We start from the raw sequence: 22488 nt of genomic DNA on the forward strand, positions 1-22488 counted from the left end.
TGAATTATACTGGCACTGAAGTCTTTGGTCACTTACCAAATAGTATCAAAAGTCTGACAAATAACCAACAAGTAGTTAAAAAGAAATTAAAAGAATTTCTGAATGACAACTCCTTCTACTCCATAGAGGAAATTTTAGATATAAATTAAGAAAAAAAACAAAAAATATTTAAAAAATAAAAATAAATAAATAAAAAACATAAAAAAATAAAAAGTTGTTATATTAAATTAAATATGTTGTTAAATTAACTTAATTATGTCATGTATTGGAAAATTTGACTCGTTCCACATCATTACGAAATATCGTATTCGTGATCCATGGAACTAGTATTAATCTAAACTAATCTAATCTAAATAACCAATGTGATTGATGCTTTTTATGTGGTTTTTGGCCTCAGGACAATTAGAAACCAATTTTTCCCATCTGATGTGATATGACCTTGCCATGGTGGATGGGCTTACTTAAGTAATAGTATCACATCTGTACACCCATGCACACTGAGTAGTACAGTTTGTTTAGTACCAAATGTACACCTTAGGCATTGTTGTATGATTCATTTGTGATTTGTAGTTGACCACTATTAAATTATGATGCTTACAGCACCATTTATTGCTACATTTTGTAACTATTTATTTTTCTTCTGCCATACACTTTCCCCCTTCTCCGATAATATTCTGTTGCAGTTCGACATCATTCTGACCAGTCATGTTATTTCTACAGTGGTTTGAAAGTTTGACGTTAATTATAATCATCCTGTATATAAAAGCATGGATAAACACTTCCATGAAACTAAGCAGCAATAAAATCCAAAAGACATTAAATGACATTACTTCCCCAAAAGTACTTCAACATAGATACTGTAATAATGGTCCAATAATCCTAATCTGGGAGTAGACAACATTCCACCAGAACTACTGTCAGCCTTGGGAGAGCCAGTCCTGACAAAACTCTACCATACGGTGAGCAAGATGTATGAGACAGGCGAAATTCCCTAAGACTTCAAGAAGAATATAATAATTCCAATCCCAAAGAAAGCAGGTGTTGACAGATGTGAAAATTACCGAACTATCAGTTTAATAAGTCACAGCTGCAAAATACTAACGTGAATTCTTTACAGACGAATGGAAAAACTAGTAGAAGCTGACTTCGGGGAAGATCAGTTTGGATTCCGTAGATATATTGGAACACGTGAGGCAGTACTGATCTTATGACTAATCTTAAAAGAAAGATTAAGGAAAGGCAAACCTACATTTCTAGCATTTGTAGACTTAGAGAAAGCTTTTGACAATGTTGACTGGAATACTCTCTTTCAAATTCTGAAGGTGGCAGGTGTAAAATACAGGGAGCGAAAAGCTATTTACAATTTGTACAGAAAGCAGATGGCAGTTATAAGAGCCGATGGACATGAAAGGGAAGCAGTGGTTGGGAAGGGAGTGAGACAGGGTTGTAGCCTCTCCCCAAGGCTATTCAATCTGTATATTGAGCAAGCAGTAAAGGAATCAAAAGAAAAATTCGGAGTAGGTATTAAAATCCATGGAGAAGAAATAAAAACCTTGAGGTTCGCCGATGACATTTTAATTCTGTCAGAGATAGCAAAGGACTTGGAAGAGCAGTTGAACGGAATGGACAGTGTCTTGAAAGGAGGATATAAGATGAACATCAACAAAAGCAAAACGAAGATAATGGAATGTAGTCACTTTTGAATCCCAAAACTCAAAATTTTTCCTTTTTCACTAACACATTTTCTATATTTGACAATCTCCTTTTGATTCATTCAGACTGTTTGTTTTCTTGCTTAATTTTTTTTTGCTGCCATTTTCCAAGTCTAATGAATTTTCATACCCACCAATTTCTTCTTTTAGCCCAAAAACTAGTCGTTTTTAAAAACCGATCTTCACACGCAGTCCAAGATAAAGAAAATAATCACTTTGTACTTACCTTTCACATCTGATCTGCTACCATTGTTGACTGGGTCAAAAGTCGGTTATTATACATCTCCATTAGTTTATTACTCACCCTTCATTTGAAAAAGAAATTTCTTTTTGCTTCAGTTAATGATATTTCTGTTTTCCTTAATTACCTGCAACATACATATCACTTCAGTACATATCTATGTTTATTTCTATCTCAGAACTGAGACCACAAGTTTTAACCCGCCCCTTCCTCTGTTGACTACAATAATTGTAGTACTAAATCAGCAAACTCTGCAAATTACTGACTTTGTATGCATTTGTATAGTAAATATATATTAGGAACAGCAGTTGCAGATAGAATAATTAAAAGTTCATTATTTCTACTTAACTTTGTGATTGATGAAACTATTGTCTGGCTGTTCATCCAGATGGTAGATTCTGCGTGCTGCAAGACACACTTGTTACTTGAAGATGTGTACATTGTAATAATGTTATGATGCTGAGAACTTTCTTCACATCAACATTTTAATGAACACTAAATTTAATTCTGACATTGCAATACAGGCAGATTATGTGTTCATAATTACAGTAAGACAGCTCATGCCAAATTCCTTCTCACTACTCCATACAGACAGACTGACTACAACTACAAAGATATACAAAGTTCACATACAAAGACATTTGTATACAATTGATATAATCAATGTTTCTTAACCAAAGAGATAAGATCAATTTATATTTCATAAACTATAGCATTTTTTATCAATTTAATTTCTTTGAATTATAATAGAAAACAGTGTGTGTGATTGTAATACTTAATTGTAAGATTCATAAATGTCCCTTATAGTGTATTGTCTCATTTGATACTTTCTAAAAAAAAAGGTGGTTTGTTGAGCAGTTGCATTACAATTACAACATAAAAAACTTTGGTTTAGAGTGGTGATATTGTGAACAATTTTTGTTAATGAATAATATGACAAAACGTTTTCTCCACTGAGATTCTCTTTCCCTCCACCCTTTGACACTGGGGGTGCATCTTATTTCTCTCTCTCTCTCTCTCTCTCTCTCTCTCTCTCTCTCTGTGTGTGTGTGTGTGTGTGTGTGTGTGTGTGTGTGTGCTTTAATGAGAGTGAGAGACTGAACATAGTTAAACACATATCACTATAATAAAAAAAAGGGTAGCATAAGAAAATCATCTAAGTGGTCTCTATTGGGTTATATTTTTCACTGGAAAATTGTATTTTAATTGTAAAACTGACTTATTCCTTGGTATAGAAAGAGGTTGTAATCATGTTTCACAGAAGTATAGAAAGAGGTTGCAATCATGTTTCACAGAACATGCAAGTGGATTTCTGTGGAAATTGTATTCTGAGTTTATTATGGGTGCTGTATCAATATATGATATAGAGATATTGAAATTGAGCTACAAACCATATGTAATTTTTGTCTAATAATTTTCTGGTTTTGAATAACAAGTTTGTGTGTTTTCAGACAGGGACAGAATGCAATTCCTCATTTTCACCCTGTGAATTTCTATACTACTGCTATTTGTGATGTTATCTGCATAAACATTTATTTTGAATGTAGGAATATATTCCATTCCCTCCCATATTTCCTTTGATTATATGTCTCACCCTAAGTGATTTTGTTATTGTGCCTCTTTGGGTGTAGAAGGTATCACTGTTTTAAGTCTTGTAGTGTATGGATAGAAAAGTTTGCATCATAGGCAACACATACTCTACATTCTTCTTGAACAATATGCAGCTGAATGTAGTGAGATGCTGTTGTTAACACTATAACATTTATGTTCTGCTCCAAAAGAATCAGTAAGCTCAACTATGAGGTGTCTCTGATATACATTCACCAAGCTGTGAAATCATGTGAAAGCTTACTTCACTGACTACAGTGAGTATATGACATTCAGATGTAGATGCTGTTAAATGCTCATTTGCATTACTTTTGTTTCTCTTTTGGACTGTGTGTTCTTCTTTAAGTGCACCCATCTCAAACTTCCTTCCATTAGGAAGAAAGCATTAGACTGCAAAGGCCAATCTTAACATTTCTAAACCTCTTGTTCACCACAACACATTCTGTATGAAGTCAGCAAAGCTATCATATCAGTTGTTATTCTTCTCTGATGTAGTCATTAAGTAGATTCTAACTCCAAGAAAGCCCATGATATTTTAATAACTTTAAAGTTCCAGTACTCTGTTGGGGGAGGGAGGGGGAGGGGTGTTACTATATAATTATGGCATTGATCCAGTTATCTTCAAGACAGTAACTTACATGCAACATGTGAGAGACATACAATAGTCACTAGAGCAGCAGGCATGTTGGATAGATAACAGAAGCTACAGAAGTTGTCTGTTATATTTTTGTAGAAATGATTACATTTATCTAAGAAATGTGATTAACTAACTAACTCACATGTACCCTCAACATGTGGAAACCTGTAAGCAATCCTTCTGTAGATGCATGTGGAGTTTGAAAATGTCAGAGATTGTAGCAGTTCATGAAGAAAGTCCTTTGACTCTTCAAACCAGTTTCCAGTATGTATGTGTGACTGTCATCATTTTTATTTTGCCTCTTTTTTTCCCTCTTCTTATGTCCTGTGTTGGAGAGTGTAACATGTAGTGGGTTAGAGAGCATTCTGTGAGCATCTCATGCCTTGCCAAATGTTAAACATTTACTAAAACTTTAAGTGTACAGTTTACACATTTTAATTTGCTTAAATTGGAGTGATAAACCCACTTTAGAGCTATGAATGAACATATGTCTGAAAGCAAGACACAATTTCTGATGAAGCTTCATATGAAAGATTGTATTCTAATATTTTGTTTTGTATCTCTAGGTCAACACTACCACTTTATACACAAATGCTGGTGCTACTCACTGTTTTTCTGATTATGGTGATATATCATGCACGCCTTGTGGAAGTAACATCAAGACTCGATTTCCTCTGGAAACAACAGGCTGAACGAGAACTGGCAGACATGATGGAAACGCGGCAAAATAATACGCAGTTACTGAAAAACATTTTACCAGACCATGTTGCGAAACATTTCTTATCTGAAGATCGCCGAACTGAGGTCAGTTCCTGTACTGTACGAAACAATAGAATACTGTTACTAATGAAAGAGAGCAAGAAGACATTCACAACATGCAGTGAAAGTTACTGCCAACCTCTCTTTATAGTCTAGATGTATGTTTGCTTTAGTTCATGACAAATAAACTGACAATACAGTTACATTCTCTTTTTGTGCTCAACATCTCACTGTCTCCATTTCATTCTTTCTCTCTCTGTCTCTATCTTCCTCTCTTACATGTGTGTGTGTGTGTGTGTGTGTGTGCGCGCACGTGTGCATTTCTTACCATAAGCATACGTTTCTTTATTCTTTTTTTGCCCATATTAATTCCTTCAAACCAGTGGTTTCCATGTTCATGCCTAATACACTAGTCTGTAAAGTGATGCAGGGTTTTATTTAAATTGTCCTAGTGCTGGAATCATGTGTGTAAAATTAATGAAATTTTCAGAAATTGTTAATAGTAGGCCTTTATTACATTTAAAATATGTGTAATCACTTAAAGTGTCACAATTGTGTGCACAAGAAAACAGTCCTGAAGACGTTGGTACACAGAGAAAAGATGATGTCTGATAACTACTATCTACAATCTGAACTGCAACATTCGAGACTCATTTTCAGAAAAAGTTGTTACAGCAAGGGAGAAATTGTGAATGCTTTCAGGTGCAATTGACTGAGGCCAAGTTGGCCAGAGTTCTTCCTTACTGTGGGGTGAATAACATCAAAATAGGAAGTATGTAGTGGAGACATGGATTAAGACCAATGTTCTGTCCTCTCTCCAAGATACAAGATCTGTTACGTTCCACTAAAGATGACCCAATGTGTATGTGGTCCTCTGTGAATACAGCTGCATCTACATAGGCCAAACAATTAGCACAGTTGCTGAAAGTTATGCCAAACACATGCAACACACCAAGAAAAGGGAACTTGAGAAAGCTGGCCATGACTGAACAGGCACAAGATGGAATTTGGAAAGAGAAGGCTCTTTGCTCATGCATCATCATACTGGGATTCTGTTATTTGGAGGCTGCTGAAATTAGAATAAACTTCAACAATTTTAACTGAGGAACTTCAACAATTTTAACTGAGATCAGGGTACACACTTTGTAGGGGATGGGAACAGGCTCTGGACACTGAACAGAAAAGAAGAAAGATTCTTGCAAGGAGCTGGGAATGGTTCACAAGTGTTGTACTGGCACACCTTCTTACCTGACTTCACTCAGTTCCATGCCTGGCAGAAACTGCACTGCTTGCCTCACTGCACACATACTGTATTTTACCGACTATAAGATGCACTTTTTTCTTCGAAAAATTGCCTAAAAAATTCAGGTGTGTCTTATACTCAAAATTAATATAAAAATGTCCAGTGCTGGATATCAAATTCCTGCCAGTCTTAAAAATGGCCATACAGAGCTAGCTGTAAAAAAGTTGTGGTCTGGAGTGAGAGAAGATATTATTGTTTCATCTTTCAAGAAGAGTGACATAAGTTATGCTCTTTGTGGCAGTCAAGACCACCTTATGTATGAAGAGGACAACGATAACAATAGAGAGGAAGAAGAAGAAGAAGAAAATTCAGATAATGATTTTCAGGGAGTTTAAAGGTCAGCTCAATTTTAAAAACTAAGTTTTTTTAGTCTTGCTTTGCAATTTAATAATAAAAACAGTAAAAATGTTTTTTTTAATTGCTTAAAAATGAAGGTATGTCTTATGGTCCTTTAAGTATGGTATCACATCACCCATCCTCTAGAAGGTTTCAGATAATGCTGTCATGCCTAACTAAGAGGAACACCATGGGCCTGAAAGCCAAGAAGATTTTATTCAGGCAGGCCACAACAAAAGACCCCAAGAACAACTTTGCTTTAGCCTTCTTGGTGTTCATATTATAACCTCTTTTAAAAGTACTTTTCATTCGATTGAACTGATGTTCTAAGTTGTTTATCATCTCTGACAGGATTATTGTTAGCAAACCTTAAAGCCATATTTATTGTTCCTGAACCAAAATTCCCTTTCTGAATGTGCTCTTGGCTTTATTTACTGCTTTCTTAATGTACGTATTGACTAACATGGGGACACCCTACAGCTCTGTTTCACTATCTACTCAAATAGTTTCTCCCATTCATGTACTTCAACTCATAACTGCTGTCTGGTTTCTGTACAAATTGTAGATGAGCTTTTGCTCCCTGTGTTTTATCCTCACCACCTGAAGGATTACAAAGAGTGTATTCCAGTCAACATTATTAAAACATTTCTCTAAACTAAAAATGCTGTAACTACAGGTTGATCGTTTTTTAAATTTATTTTCTAAGATAAGTCATAGGGTAAGTATTGCCTCGCATATTCCCTGGGGTAGGCTTGTGTCAGTCTTTTCACTCTTCTGTAAGTAATTTCTTTTTAGTATTTTTCAGCTGTGACATACTAAACTGTGGATGGTAGTATTCGCTTCTGTCAGCACCTGCTGTGTTTCAAATAGTGGTTATTACATTCTTAGATAAGGCAGACATGACCTGCAGCAGATGCAGTGGCCATTGTAATTAAGTCAAAAAACAAAGCCACAGGTCACAACGAATATCCAAAGCTACTTCCATCTGCTGATGAGCGAGATCAGTCAAAATAAATCAAACAATATGTGATCTACAACTGCTTCCTGTATATTAATTATATTTACTACATTCTCCTGAAATCTTTTTATCTGTATGTAGTATACTAGCTAACATATTTTTTTCATGGTTTCCCAAAGATCTTGATACTTTTGGGGCATTGTTGTCTATTCCAGATACCTTGTTTTGACCTAGATGTTCCAGGGCTGTTTCAGATTCTTTTTGCAATAAGTCATCTCCTTTTTTATCTTCCCCTACTTCCTTTCCCCTTTCAATAATGTTTGCTTTTTTCCTTTATAGAATGAGTTAAACTGGGCTACACAAAAAGACAAGCTTCTCAACACATTCAGCTGAGCTCATTCCTTCTTCTCCCAGCCACTTGCCTCCTCTACCTGCACCACCATCTCCACAATGGCCACCACCACCACTGACCCATTCCATAATAGCTGCTTTCCGGCTAATTTTGATGAGTTACATTACTTTGAGTAAGCAAGAATAGATTATAGCAGTTTAACAAAAGTTACCAATGCAGTTTCTGACAGCTCACTAGTTCAAATCTTTGTTTGACCATATCCATGACTTTTTCAATGATCCCATTGCCATTTATAACTTTTCACGATTTTAAAGCCCGTGTGCTGCTAGCAGTTTGTTAATGATTTTATTGTTGTGCTGTTTTGCTTGTCATCCTTAATCTGAGATCCTAGTCTCTTGATGGTTTTATTTCCCCAATTCCTTTCTTCTCTTCTACAGGATATCTACAGATCATGACAACCATGAAAAAGTAATGAAAATGAAAAGATGGTCATGAAAGTAATGAAAAGATAATGAAATTCAGTGAGTGGTCATGAATTTTGTATTATGCGGATGGATATGTGTGTGTGTGCGAGTGTATACCTGTCCTTTTTTCCCCCTAAGGTAAGTCTTTCCGCTCCCAGGATTGGAATGACTCCTTACCCTCTTCCTTAAAACCCACATCCTTGCGAAAGCTTGAATTTTGTATGCAGAAATTGTAGCTCTACCATAAAAGTGCTGCCATCTTATGTGTTACTGGAAGAGTTTCAGTTAGAACAGCTGTTTCTATAACTCTGTCCACTCCCTCTTCTGTTTAAGTCTCTTTAAGCTGCATCATTTTTGGAAAGACATTTCCTTAAAGGAGGTATTTAATAATTAATATAAAGCTATTGTAATTTTTATCTTGTTTTAAAGATGTTAAGGATGATCAGGGTAAAACTGATATCTCACCAGCCAAAATGTTTCCCACATTGTACTAATACTACTCGCAGATAAGGGCGTTCATTTCACCTCTATTTACTGGAAGTACGCTGTGCAGGCAACTCAGACTTGTGCTTCCAGTTTCCATAAAAGCACCAATGTACGCAATCGTCAGTTAAATAATTTTTGGTATCAAAATTGGGATCACTGTTTGTATTGACATGTTAAATAATGAAAAACAATGGAAATAGTGCAACAAAATGCAGGTAGTGACAGCACAGTCCAGTGACAAAGCAAACAACAATGCAGTCAACACCAGTTAACAGTACACTGCACAATTGGCAACATTGGCAAATCAGTATGGCTCCTAGCAAGAAATACACGGAAAAGGATATCCTTATTTTCACACGTGAGTGCACAGGTATTTGCAAATTCTATGTCCAAAAATTGCTGAGAAGAGTCCTTTGAAATTAAAGACAGTCAAAGGTGGCTCATTTTTATCACCCAAAGTTATGCAGAGCTCCATTTTGAGAAATTCTCGAGTGACAATTGCACTGGGAGTATTTGTGTCAAAGAAACACATGGTTCCCTCAAGAGCTGACATAGTGAAGAGAGAATACTTTAAATTTTGTGTATATTCTGAAAAACAACTGAAACATTTCAATCCTATTAAGGACAAACTTGATTACTTTCTGATGAATGTACTGCAGAGTGCAAACTGTAGCTTCATCAAGTTTGGGCAGAAGCTGGTATGCATGTTTCATGAAAATACTGCATTAGAAAGAGGCTTTCATGGTAACAAAGAAATTTTAGTTGAAAGTTACAAGACGATACAATTATTGTAAAGAGGAGTGTTTACAATGCAATAAATCATTAGGCGGTTTTCTTAATAGTGAGAAAGAACTGAATGTGGACATTAGAAAATCAGTGATACTAGCTGTGAAGAAATCTTCATCAAAAAGAGTAGAAGACTTGAAAACGAAGTTGCCAATCTTAGAAGAAGAATAGTTGAATAAATAAAAGAGCTCAAAAATAAAAAAAAAAGAATCATTATAGAAAAGGAAAAAGAAGCACCTGAAGTTCTCTGTGTCGAAATTTCGAGTTTAGCAAGAAACTTATACATTGAATACTTTGCTAAGAAGTTTAACATTTGAACAGTTGACATAATTTTTGTACCTTCAAAACTGTTATATTGTCTCAAGGAAAATTGTAAGTTTTCTCTACATTACTTTGTGAAAACAATTTGTATTTTGATTGATGTGTTGACAAATATCTCTGAAAACAGTTATAACCCATCCTGTGTGAGAGTTTAATGTTTTATAGCATTTGATGAACAGTATACTACAAGTTATACACAATTACGTTATTGGCACTGACATACAGTTTAAGTGATACAAGAATAATTGCATTCATCTTTCATTTCAACCAGCTTTCTGGTTCATAAACAAAAGAGTTTTTTGTCATTGTACCACACACATTGTTGAGAGTTCATGAATATAACTAAAGAGGTAAAGAAAAAGTCATGAAAAGGTCATGAATTTGATCCTCAGAAAATCTTTAGACACCCTGCCTCTACTACATAAATGAACCTGTAGCTAAGTACCTGTTCTCTCTCTCTCTCTCTCTCTCTCTCTCTCTCTCTCTCTCTCTCTCTCTCTCTCTGCTTGCATTTTGTTTTTACTATTACATTTGAAAGTTCTCTTGCTAACTCAACCTCATCATACAAAAAACGGCCTGCCTCTGAATATGTAAGAAATTCTGTTGTTGGCAGATATTTACTCAATTCTGAAAGGAAACCTAAATAGTCAATTATTTTTTCATATTTTAATTAAACAGGAGCTGTATTCCCAGTCCCGTGACAAAGTTGGAGTGATGTTTGCAAGTATACCCAACTTCACAGAATTTTATTCAGAGGACATAAACAAAGGAATGGAGTGCATTCGTTTGCTGAATGAAATTATTGGTATGTACAATTTTTTAAAGATTATGTGCATAGTATTCATTATTGGCAGTTGCAACAAGCATGGTCATTACACAGCAATATAGATATAAATATCACTTGTCTCTTACACTCCCAAATGCTAACTAAATTTTAAAAGAGTCACTGCCTGGTGACAGAAATAGTAAATATAAGCTCAACTGTACAAAATATTAGACCCCACTTCCTTAAAAGAGCACTCTGTAGATTATGCAGAACTGATAGTCACATGACTATCCTTCTCTGACACAAGTCATAGCACTGAAGTGCCAGTAGGTTCTGTATTTGTAACCTAGGGGAAGAACACACAACAACTGATGTACACTGTTAGTGAGGAACAACAATATGTTTCTTACGTCTTACGAACAAAATACAACAACACAGTTTCTTCAAATGTGACTTTGCTCTACTTGATCCAGACTGACTATCAATAACTTACGTTGCACTGGAATGTTCTTATAGAGATAATGTCCGTGAGATCATCGTCTGCAGTGAGTGGTAAGCTGCTCGACGTGAAAGTGAAGACAGGTTCCTGCAAGGCACTGAGTTGATGGACGGTTGAAGATGAAGTCCAGGGAGATGTTGAGCTTGAGGATGACTGAACATGAGATCTATACAGTGTTGTAGCGGTGCTCAAGGACAATTGAGACCAGATCCAGCAAGAGAGTAGCTTGAGGACAGTTGTGATGAAGTACAGTGAGACAAGGGCTGAAGTGTGAACTCCAAGTGATGGGCTGCTAGACATGGTAGGCATAAGCCTGGAGTGCAAACTAGCTGTAGCCAGCTGGACAGCATCCTAAATACCTGCCCAGTGGAAGGATACCACTGGAGTATTCGGCAAGCACGTAGTTTCTTGGAAGAGAAGTAGTGCCTGTGATGGCATCGCTGTTTACTGTGATACATGTGCTGCTAGTGGTTAGGCTGACACTACACGGTATTGTTGTGACTGCTGGAAGTTCAGTTGAAAACAATTGAGCATATTTGTGTTGAACCAGACTGTTTCCATCACTCTCCTGAGAGCACTGAGTGAGGTGGCGCAGTGGTTGGCACACTGGACATGCATTCGGGAGGGCAACAGTTCAAACCCACGTCCATCCATCCTTATTTAGGTTTTGTACGATTTCCCTAAATCACTTCAGGCAAATGGCAGGATGATTTCTTTGAAAAGGCATGGCCAATTTCCTTCCCCATCCTTCCGTAATCCGATCGGGCTGATGACTCCGCTGTTTGGTCCTCTCCTGCTGAATCTACCAACCAACCTGAGAGCAGTGTAATTAATGGACCTGAACTGTGGGAACCTGCAATACATGCCTGTATGGTCAGTGGTGTGTCACAGGTTGCAGCCTGGGGTTACAATAGAATCAGTGCAGCCTATCTGAGGCTGTAAAATATAAACTATCTTGGCTGGAAATGTTACACTTTTAAAGTGTTCCTAGCCCTTATACTGTGATCAGGTGAATATCTTTTTGAAACCTGCCATATCAAGACCAAATACAAAGGGCATTTTCAAGGGGGATTGTAGCACTTTTGAAGGTCCGAATCACACCCTGACACCCTACTGTCAGAAGTAAAATTCCGTTTCAATGCACTCCTGCACAGAGGTATGATGTCACACGTTTTGAATACTTGAATGCACTTGGTCATCATTGGTTGCTGCTGCCCACTGTTGCTGTCATCCCATGGTGCGATACTGGTACACATTTTCCTCAACACCGGAATATACATATCAGTCAGTTTTACACCCTGCTCCTTATTAAAATTTTTAAGATATATAACAATCTCTATGGTCTTTGTATATCCTTTCATGGTTTCCCTTGTGGCTGCCAGAATCTATCAAATCAACTCAAATTCAGTGGTCTTCTGTTAGCAAAGCATGTTTCATGAAGTCTGATCTGTCTGTTTCTCCCCTTCTACAGTTACCCTTCTGTTCTTCCAGTAATTTTCTGACAGTTCTTTTAATAAAATCCATATACATGTTTTCAAAACTGCATGGAATCCTGTAAATTCCATCTTTTTCCAGCAGTTTGCAAGCATCCTTGGCTGACTTTGGGTGATCCTGTATCTCATAGGTGTGTTTATAGGGTACAGCATTATTCCCTCTCATCAAGATATTTCCTGTTCAGTTAGTGATGTCCTTAATGGACCGCAAGAAGTCTTTGGATTTCACAGTCACCTGTACATTGCTATGATCTTTTTGTGGCTGTCTTAATGCTTGTTTTTATCTCAGTGGATGAATATACATTCTTGAACAATGCATTGGTGAGTTATTTAAATACTGCATCAAGCAGCTCCTCCTTTCTTGAATATTAGCATGTGTATTTCAGTAAGAAGTTAATCCATCTATGATGTAAAAGCCAGGAATAATTTAATAAGTGTGAGTAAACTAGGATGATGTGGGGACGTAACAGAATTAAAGAAAGGAAAAAATCATGTTTGGATGTGCCCACGAATGAAGTTTCTTGATTTGTTGTTGTATCAATACGACAACAATAAATGAAGTACTATCGAAAATTTCAAATTAGCCAAAGCTCTTGTAAAGAAGAAAAATCATATGGAAGCTCATATATACTTATTTGTTATTGTATAAAATACAAAATGATTTTAATTATTTGAATGAAGAGTGTACACTTAAGAGTTGCTGTATTGAAGTAATAAGAAGTATTAGAATTTAACTATCTGCCTTAGATGATCAACTATGTTTCAAATGAGTTACCAAAACATAAAAGCAGCAGTTCAACAGAAACCTTTAGGAAACAAGACCCTCCATGCAGCTATGTTTTTAAGATTTTAAATTCCTTAAAGTGTCAGTGCCTAGACTGAGGGATAAACTTATGGAACAGTGATAAGCACACATACAAATGGTAATAGTATCGCATACACAAGGTATAAAAGGTCAGCACATTGGCGAAGCTGTCATTTGTTCCCAGGTGATTCATGCAAAATGGTTTCTGACATGATTATGGCCACACAATGGGAATTAAGAGACTTTGAACAGGGTATGGTAGTTGGAGGTGGAGGCATGGGACATCCCATTTTGGAAAACATTAGCGAATTCAATATTCTTAGCTCTGCAATGTCAAGAGTACGCTGAGAATATGAAATTTCAGGCAGCGCAGTGGCCAACAGCCTTCACTTGATAACAGAGCAGAAGCATTTACATAGATTTTTCAGTGCTAACAGTCAAGCAACACTGCATGAAATAATTGCAGAAATCAATGTGGGGCATGAGACAAAAGTATCTGTTAGGACAGAGCAACAAAGTTTGGCATTAATGGGCCATGGCAGCAGATGACCGATGTAGTGCTATTCCTAACGACATTGACTACAGTACCTCTTCTGGGCTTGTGATCATATCGGTTGGATCATAGGCGACTGGAAAACCATGTCCTAGTAAGATGAATCCCAATTTAAGTTGGTAAGATATGGTAGTGTTCAAGTGTGATGCAGACCCGATGAAGCCATGGACCCAAGTTGTCAACAAGGCACTGTGCAAGCAGGTGGTGACTCCATAATGGCATGGGCTGTGGCTACCTGGAACGGACTGGGTCCTCTGGTCGAAGAACTGATCAGTGACTGGAAATGGTTATGTTCGGCTACCTGGAAACCATTTGCATCCATTCATGGACTTCATGTTCCCAAACAGTGATATGATTCTTATGGATGACAGTGCACCATATCACGGGCCACAAGTGTTCATGATTCGTTTGAAGAATATTCTGGATAATTCAAATGAATGCTTTGGCCATTCATATTGCCTGACATGAATCGCATAGAATATTTATTGGACATAATCAAGAGGTCAGTTTGTGCACAAAATCCTGGACCAGCAACACTTTCGCAATTATGGACGGCTATAGAGAGCAGCATGGCTCAGTATTTCTGCAGAGGACTCCCAACAACCTTAAGGGGGAAAGGAGGTCCAATGCCAGAGCGGCATGGAGCATGTCCAAAGCCAAGTAATAATAAACATGAGCAGTACTTCTGTCAGTGCCACCGGCCACATGCAGTGTTATTTACAATGTAAACACAAATAAAATGGATTACATGTGGTCAGTATCCACTCACCAGCCTAGTGCCTGTACACTTTCAAGGCAGCCCTCTGCCAAATGTGCTTGATTATTAAAATCAACACACCCAAACAAGTTGGGAGAGTGCAATATTACAGTGCAGTGTGCCTTGATAACAGGGATTTCCCAAAGTTCCATTACCTGTCACCCGATGGCTATAAAACAGATGCTCACCATCTAGATTCCACATTGTTCCTGCATGAAATTAAAACTTCCACAATGGCCCCTGTCCACCACGTAAGGCAGTGAGTTCAGCAACTCAGATCACAACCAGCCACTGCCCAGGCAAGAAGGTAATGGCCAGTTCCAACAGAATGCCTGTCCCATTAAAGGTCAACACACCTGCATCGGTACTCATAGTGGACTCACCAGCAGAAGTCAGTCCCTTGGCCACTACACAGAGCCATTTGCAAAATGTCATCTATTAGTTGCAGTACTGCAGTGGACACTCAACCAACTTCCTTCTTGCTACAGCTCATGCACGAGCTTTCATCCTCGCAAAGCACTACGTTGCTGCCCTCTAATGGGATGCCTGAGCCAAAGTTGCCAAGCAACAGGTCAAAGATGTTAGGAGGAGCAGGCATTGATAAAGGCTCTCGCACATCTCAACCACTCCATTATAAAACACTAAAACAACTAAAATGGAGTATTTTGACTGACTTTATGACAAGTCGCCATTAAGAGGATCCCTGCAAAGTCACTCAAAACATCAGCATGTTAGTTGTTTTAGTGCCTCATAATGAAGCAGCCTCATACCCATAATGATTTTATTCAAAAAGAGTTTGAATGGCTTTTTGACAGCTGGATATACTTTAAACCAGTTTTCTTGAAATGCTCAGTGAAACCTTTCCACTTAGAACCATATGTAATCAAGTAAGTCAAGGCACAAAAATTTCTATTGCCAGGAAGAGGCAACTCCACAACGACCTTAAATATATAAAAAGTAAGATTTTATTGAATATGTTAGACATTTTTGAGATAATTTGTTAAACAATATTATCTACAATGTTCATTCTTCATTAGCATAAGAATTTCACAGCATATAATTAGTAAAATTGGATGTAACTAGGAACTGAATTCAAGGAGTCTGCTTACATGTAAAGTGTGCAGAAAACTACCTGCAAGTATGCTTATAAATAACTCTCATATTGCTTTCATACTTTTTAATACAGGAAATGTTACTGTGAATATAACTTGCCTTCATTTATATCAGAAGGTATCAGAAGAGTAAATACATTGATGGAAAATTCTAGTTGAGCACAAAATCAGCTCTGAAGACAAGGATAGATATTAGATATTCGCATTGTTACTCACTTGTTTGCTGATATTTCAAGCCAACCTTCGAATGGTATACACACTTTCCAGAGAATCTGTTGTGATATTTCTCATTAGAGGTGCATACCATCACAAATTACACATTCTGCGCAGGTTTGTCAAAAACAAAATTACAAACAGGATTGCCACAAGTAAAAATATACACCTTTGGAACTTGGCATGTCTACATACACAGAACTCCTTTGATTCTTTTCAGTTGTTAAAATCCGCAATACAGTATATATTAAAGTGTACTGGTACTTTTATGCCAGTGTTACATTGGCATAAATGTACACTTTTACTATATACTGAGGATTTTAACAACTGTCAAGCAGCAATGTTTACATTTACATTGTCATAAATATACACTTTTACTGCATATTGATAATTTTACAACTGTCAAGCATCAAAGTCGTGCTACATATGTAGAAGTGCCAAGTTCCACAAAGTGTGTATTTTTACTTGTGAGAGACCTTTTTGTAATTTTATTTTTGACAAATGTGTGAGATGGACAATATACTATCCACCAAGATGTTAACATGACATACAACCAAAAAAGGTTTTAAAAATCTGAAGATGACATTCCTATCTGTCAAAACCAATCAATAAAAAATAGCTTTGAACATGATCTTGTCTACAAAAAACTCCTTTTAAATATATATAGTCATCAGTCTTCTGACTGGTTTGATGGTCTGCCATAGATTCTGCCCATGCACTAACCTTTTCATTTCAGAGTAGCACTTGCACCTTACACCCTCAATTATTTGTTTGATGTATTTCGATCTCTGTCTTCCCCTATATCTTTTATCCTCTAAAGCTCCCTCTAGTACCTTCAAAGTTGTTCCCTGAGTCTTAACACACATCCTATCATCATGCCCCTTCTTCTTGTCAGTGTTTTCCATATGTTCATTTTTTTGCTGATTCTACAGACAAACTCCTCATTCCCTATTGTATCAGCCTACCCAGTTTTCTACATTCTTCTTTCACATCTCAAATGGTTTGATTGTCTTGTGTTCTGGTTTCCCCATTGCCCATGATTTTCTACCATACAATACTTTGCTCCAAACATACATTCGCAGGAATTTCTTCCTCAAATTAAGGCCTATGTTTGATATCAGGAAACTACTCTTAGCCAGGAATCCCCTCTTTGCCTGTGCCAATCTGCTGTTAATGTCCTTCTTGCTTTGTTCATCATGGCTTATTTTGCTTCCAAGGTTACAGAATTTCTTAACTTCGTCTATTTCATGATCACCAATTTTTATGTTGAATTTCTTGTTATTCCCATTTCTGCTACTTCTCATTCCTTTCTCTTTTTCCAGTTTACTTGCAATCCATATTCTTTACTCACTAGTCTGTTCATTCCATTCAACACATCCTGTAATTCTTATTCACTTTCACTAAGGGTAGCAATGTCATTGGTGAATTTTATCATTGATATCTTTTTAATCCCGCTCTTAAATCTTTCTTTTATATCAGTCATTGCCACTTCACTGTATACATTGAACAATATGGATGGAATACTGTATCCCTGTTTTACACCCTCTTTAATCTGAGCACCTCATTCCTTGTGTTCCAGGCTTAATGTTCCCTCTTAATTCTTATACATATTGCATATTACCCATCTTTCCCCACAGCTTACACCTATTTTTCTCAAAATTTTGAAAATCTTCCATCATTTTACATCGTCAAATGCTTTTTCTAGGTTGAAAAATCCTATGAGCGTGTCTTGACTAGTTTTAAGTCTTTCTTCCATTATCAGGCGCAATGTCAAAACTATCTTGCTATTGACTTTACCTTCCTTAAAGCCAAATTGATCTTCATATAGCAGATCTTCAATTTTGTTTTTCATTCTTCTGGATATTATTCCTCTCAGCAGTTGGGATGCATGAGCTGTTAAGCTGATTGTATGACAGTTCTTGCAGTTATCTGCTGTTGCTATCTTCAGAATTGTGTGGATGATATTTTACCAAAAGTCTGAATGTACATTGCCTGTCTCAAGTTAGTCAAGACTGCCTTTAAGGGGACAAAGATGCAATTATCAACACTTCACCGGGTTTGAATGAGATCGTGCAATAGGGCTACGAGAAGCTGTATGTTGCTTCTGTGATACTGCAGAAAGACTTTACAGGAGCATAGCCACTGTACATGATTGCTGGCAGCGGTGATCGTGAGAGTGTACAATCGCAAGAAGACCAGCTGTGGAATGCCAGATGGTACTACCAAGAGGGAAGACCATAGTGATTGGTGTATGGCTCTTGCACATCATACTGCATCAGCAGCAGCAGTTTGAGCAACAATTGGCATCAGAGTGACACAATGAACTGTTACAAATTGATTACTTCAAGGACAGCTCCAAGATAGACACCCTGTAGCTTGCATTCCTGACATCGAACCACTGCCATTTTCAACTTCTGTGGTATCAGTGGAGAGCATACTGGAGGCCATGGTGGAAGTCTGTTGCCTTTTTCTGATGAAAGGTGGTTTTGCCTCACAGCCAGTGATGGCTGTGTGTTGGTTAGAAGTAGGCCAGTTGAGAACCTGCATCCAACCCCTCTGTGGGACCTCCTGGAGTTATGCTCTGGGATGCAATTTTGTATGACAGCAGGAGGAACCTTGTGGTTATCCCATGCAACCTGCCTGCAAAATTGTACATCAATCTGTTGATTAGACCTGTTGTGTTGCCATTCACGGACAGCATTCTATGGGTAGTTTTCAAAAGGATAATGCACACCCATATACTGCTGTTGTAACACAACATGCTCTACAGTGTGTTGGCATGTTGCCTTGACCTGCTTGATCACTAGATCTGTCTCCAATCAAGCACATATGGGACATCATCAGACAACATCCCAAATGTCATCCACTGTATTGACCAACCATGTCCAACAGGCATGGAACTCCCACAAACTGACATCCGGCACCTGTACAATACAATGCACACAAGTTTGCATGTTTCATTCAACAGTCTGGTGGTTACACTGGTTATAAATGTACTAGTATTACACATTTCCAATGGCTTCTCTTGCACTTACATTAACTTGTGATCTTGCAATGTAAATCACTTAAATCTGTTACCCATTTTGTTCCAAATCTTTCCCTCAGCCGTTTCGATCTAGCTGCCCCACACGTTTTATTTATTTTATTCCTAAGTGATTTATATTGCTGTATTCCAGTCTTTCAGTGAGCATTTTTGCACTTCATTCTTTTGGCGATTAATTGCAGTGTTTCTTCTGCTACACAGGTTTCTTCACAGTCACTACCCTAATACCTATGTTTGTCTTACCAGCATTTGTGACTGCCCTTTTTAGAGATCCTTAGTGAATTTCTAATGTATCTCATCAATTCTCAGTATTTCTGGTCCCACTTCCTTCCACAGTGATTCTTCTGGACAATTCTCATGAACCTCAATCTACTCTTTATCATTACTAAATTGTGATCTGAGTGTAATATGCACTTGGGTACATCTTACAATTCGATATCTAATTTCGGAATATCTGTCTGATCATGATGTAATCCACTTGGAATTTTCCCATATCCCTTATCAGTCCACCTAACTTTCAGCATTCCTCTGTAGCACCACATGTCAAATCATTTGATTCTCTTCTTTTCTGGTTTTCCCACAGTCTATAATTCACTACTATACAGTGCTGTGCTCCAAGCATGTACTCTCAGAAATTTCTTCCTCAAATTAAGGCCTATGTTTGATGCTTCTTTGATGCTGTCTTTGCCTGTGCTAGCCAGCTTTTAATGTCCTCCTTCCTGATGTCCAAGATACCAGAATTCCTTATCTTCATCTGTTTCATAACCACCACTTTTTATGTTAAGTTTCTCACTGTTCTCATTTCTGCTACTTTTCATTACATGTACATCTACACACTGTAAACTACTGTGAGGTCCATGGCAGAGGGTATGTCCCACTGTACCAGCTATTAGGGTTTCTTCCCATTCTATTCACCTATGGAGCACAGGAAGAATAATTGTTTGAATGCCTCTGTGCATGCAGTAATTATTCTAATCTTATCCTCACAATCTCTATGTGATCAATACATGGGGGATTGTAGTAAATTTCTGCAGCCATCATTTAAAACCAGTTCTTGAGACTTCGTTAATAGACTTTCTCAGCATAGCATACTCCTTCCTTCAAGAATCTTCCAGTTCAGTTGCTTCAGCATCTCTGTGACACACTCCCACAGATCATGCAAACCTGTGACCATCCGTGCTGCCCTTCTCTGTATTCATTCAGTATTCCCTGTTGGTCCTATTTAGTATGGATTCCACACACTTGAGCAACATTCTAGAACCAGTCACACAAGTGATTTGTAAGCAATCTCCTTTGTGGACTGATCACACTTCACCAGTATTCTACCAGTATGCTGAAGTCTACCACCTGCTTTACTCACAACTGAGCCTAAGCAATCATTCCATTCCATATCTCTACAAAGTGTTACACCCAGGTATTTGTGTGAGATGGTCGATTCCAGCAGTTGCTCATTGATATTATTTATAGTCATAGGATACTACATTTTTTCATTTTGTGAAATGCTCAATTTTACATTTCTGAACATTTAAAGCAACTTGTCAATCTTTGCACCACTTTTAACAATGGAAAATCTAGGATGGAATAGTGACAATAGTATGGAAAGGATAGCTGCTACTCGTCATATAGTGGAGATGCCGAATCACAGATAGGGCCAACAAAAATATTATCAGAAAGTAAGATTTTGACCAGCAAGACAACACACACACACACACACACACACACACAAAACCATAGTCTCTGGTGCTGAGGCAAGACTGTGAGCAGCAGCGCATGACAGTTTGGGGTAAGGAGGAGACTGGGAGGGGGAGGGATAGCATGGTAGGAGTTGGAGACAGTAAAGTGCTGCTTCTGGGAGCATACATGGGCGAGGTGGAGAGAGGGTAGGGCAGCTAAGTGCGGTTGGGAGGTTGTTGGATGGAGGGGGAGGATAGCAGAAATGGAGAGAAGTAAAAAGACTGTGGGTGTGTTGGTGGAATAGAGGGCTGTGTAGTGCTGGAACAGGAACAGGGAAGGGGCTAGATGGGTAAGGACAATGGCTGACAAAGTTTGAGGCTGGGGGTTTACAGGTATGTAGGATATGTTGCAGGGAGTGTTCCCACTGTGCAGTTCAGAAAAGCTGGTGTAGGTAGAAAGGATCTACATGCCACAGACTGTGAAGCAATCAGTGTAATGAAGAATGTCATGTTGGGCAGCTTGCTCAGCAACTGGTTGGCCCAGCTATTTTGTGTCCCCAGTTTGTCAGTGGCCGTTCATGCAGACAAACTTGTTGGTTGTTGTGCCCACATAGAATGCAGCACAGTGGTTGCAGCTTAGCTTGTAGGTCATATGACTGGTTTCACAGATTGTCCTGCCATTGATGGGATAGGTGATCCTTGTGACTAGACTGGAGTATTGGAGTATGTGGTGGTGGGAGGATGTATAGGACAGGTATTGCATCTAGGTCTATTACAGGGATATGATTCATGAGGCAAGGGATTGCAAGCAGGGATTGTATAGGAATGGACAAGGATATTTTTTATGTTTGAGGGCAATAGTTGTGTAGGGATGGATAAGGCTATTGTGTAGCTTTGGCAGGCAGTGGAATACCACTGCGGGATGGGGAGGGGGGGGGGGGGGGCGAGATAGTAGGTAGGACATCCCTCATTTCAGGGCACGATGAGAGTTAGTCAAAACCCTACCAGCAAGGCAGCATCCTATGCCATTCTGTTCATGGGCATCTAGAGGAATCCTGCCTAAACATCCAGAATCTCAAACCCGTCACCTGGTTCAGATTTGTCAATGACATCTTTGTGATTTGGATTGAGGATGAGGACACCCTATCCACATTCCTCCAGAACCAACACCAACTCCCCCATTCACTTCACCTGATCCTACTCAACCCAACAAGTCACCTTCATTGATGTTGATCTCCACCTCAAAGATGGCTACATAAGTATCTCCATCTGTATCAAACCTACCAACCACCAGTAATACCTCCACTTCGATAGCTGCCACCAATGCCATACCAAGAAGTCCCCTTCCATACAGCCAGCCCACCTGTCGCTGTCATACTGTAGTGATGAGCGATCCCTCTTGAATTAAACCAAGGGACTCAGTGGGGCCTTCACAGACCGTAATTACCCTCCCAGCCTCATACAAAGACAGATCTTTGTCCTACCTCTCCACTTGCCCATAACCTCCCAAAGCCTCAGCATTGAGCCACAGAGGAGTATTCACCTTGTGACTCAGTACTGCCCAGGACTAGAGCAATTGAATCACATTCTCTGCCAGTGTGTCAGCTACCT

At 38.2% G+C, this 22488-nt stretch overlaps 1 protein-coding gene across 2 annotated transcripts in view; it reads left to right on the forward strand.

The window, feature by feature from the left end:
* Positions 1-22488, forward strand: part of LOC126235920 (adenylyl cyclase 78C-like) — a 751097-nt gene that overhangs the window by 704302 nt on the left and 24307 nt on the right. For both annotated transcript variants that reach the window (XM_049944876.1, XM_049944877.1), the window contains exons 16-17: positions 4765-5002; positions 10642-10768. In XM_049944876.1, coding sequence (XP_049800833.1) covers positions 4765-5002; positions 10642-10768 — 365 coding nt within the window. The remainder of the gene's footprint in view (positions 1-4764; positions 5003-10641; positions 10769-22488) is intronic.

This window comes from Schistocerca nitens, chromosome 2 (genome assembly GCF_023898315.1).
Source record: "Schistocerca nitens isolate TAMUIC-IGC-003100 chromosome 2, iqSchNite1.1, whole genome shotgun sequence".
NCBI lineage: Eukaryota > Metazoa > Arthropoda > Insecta > Orthoptera > Acrididae > Schistocerca > Schistocerca nitens.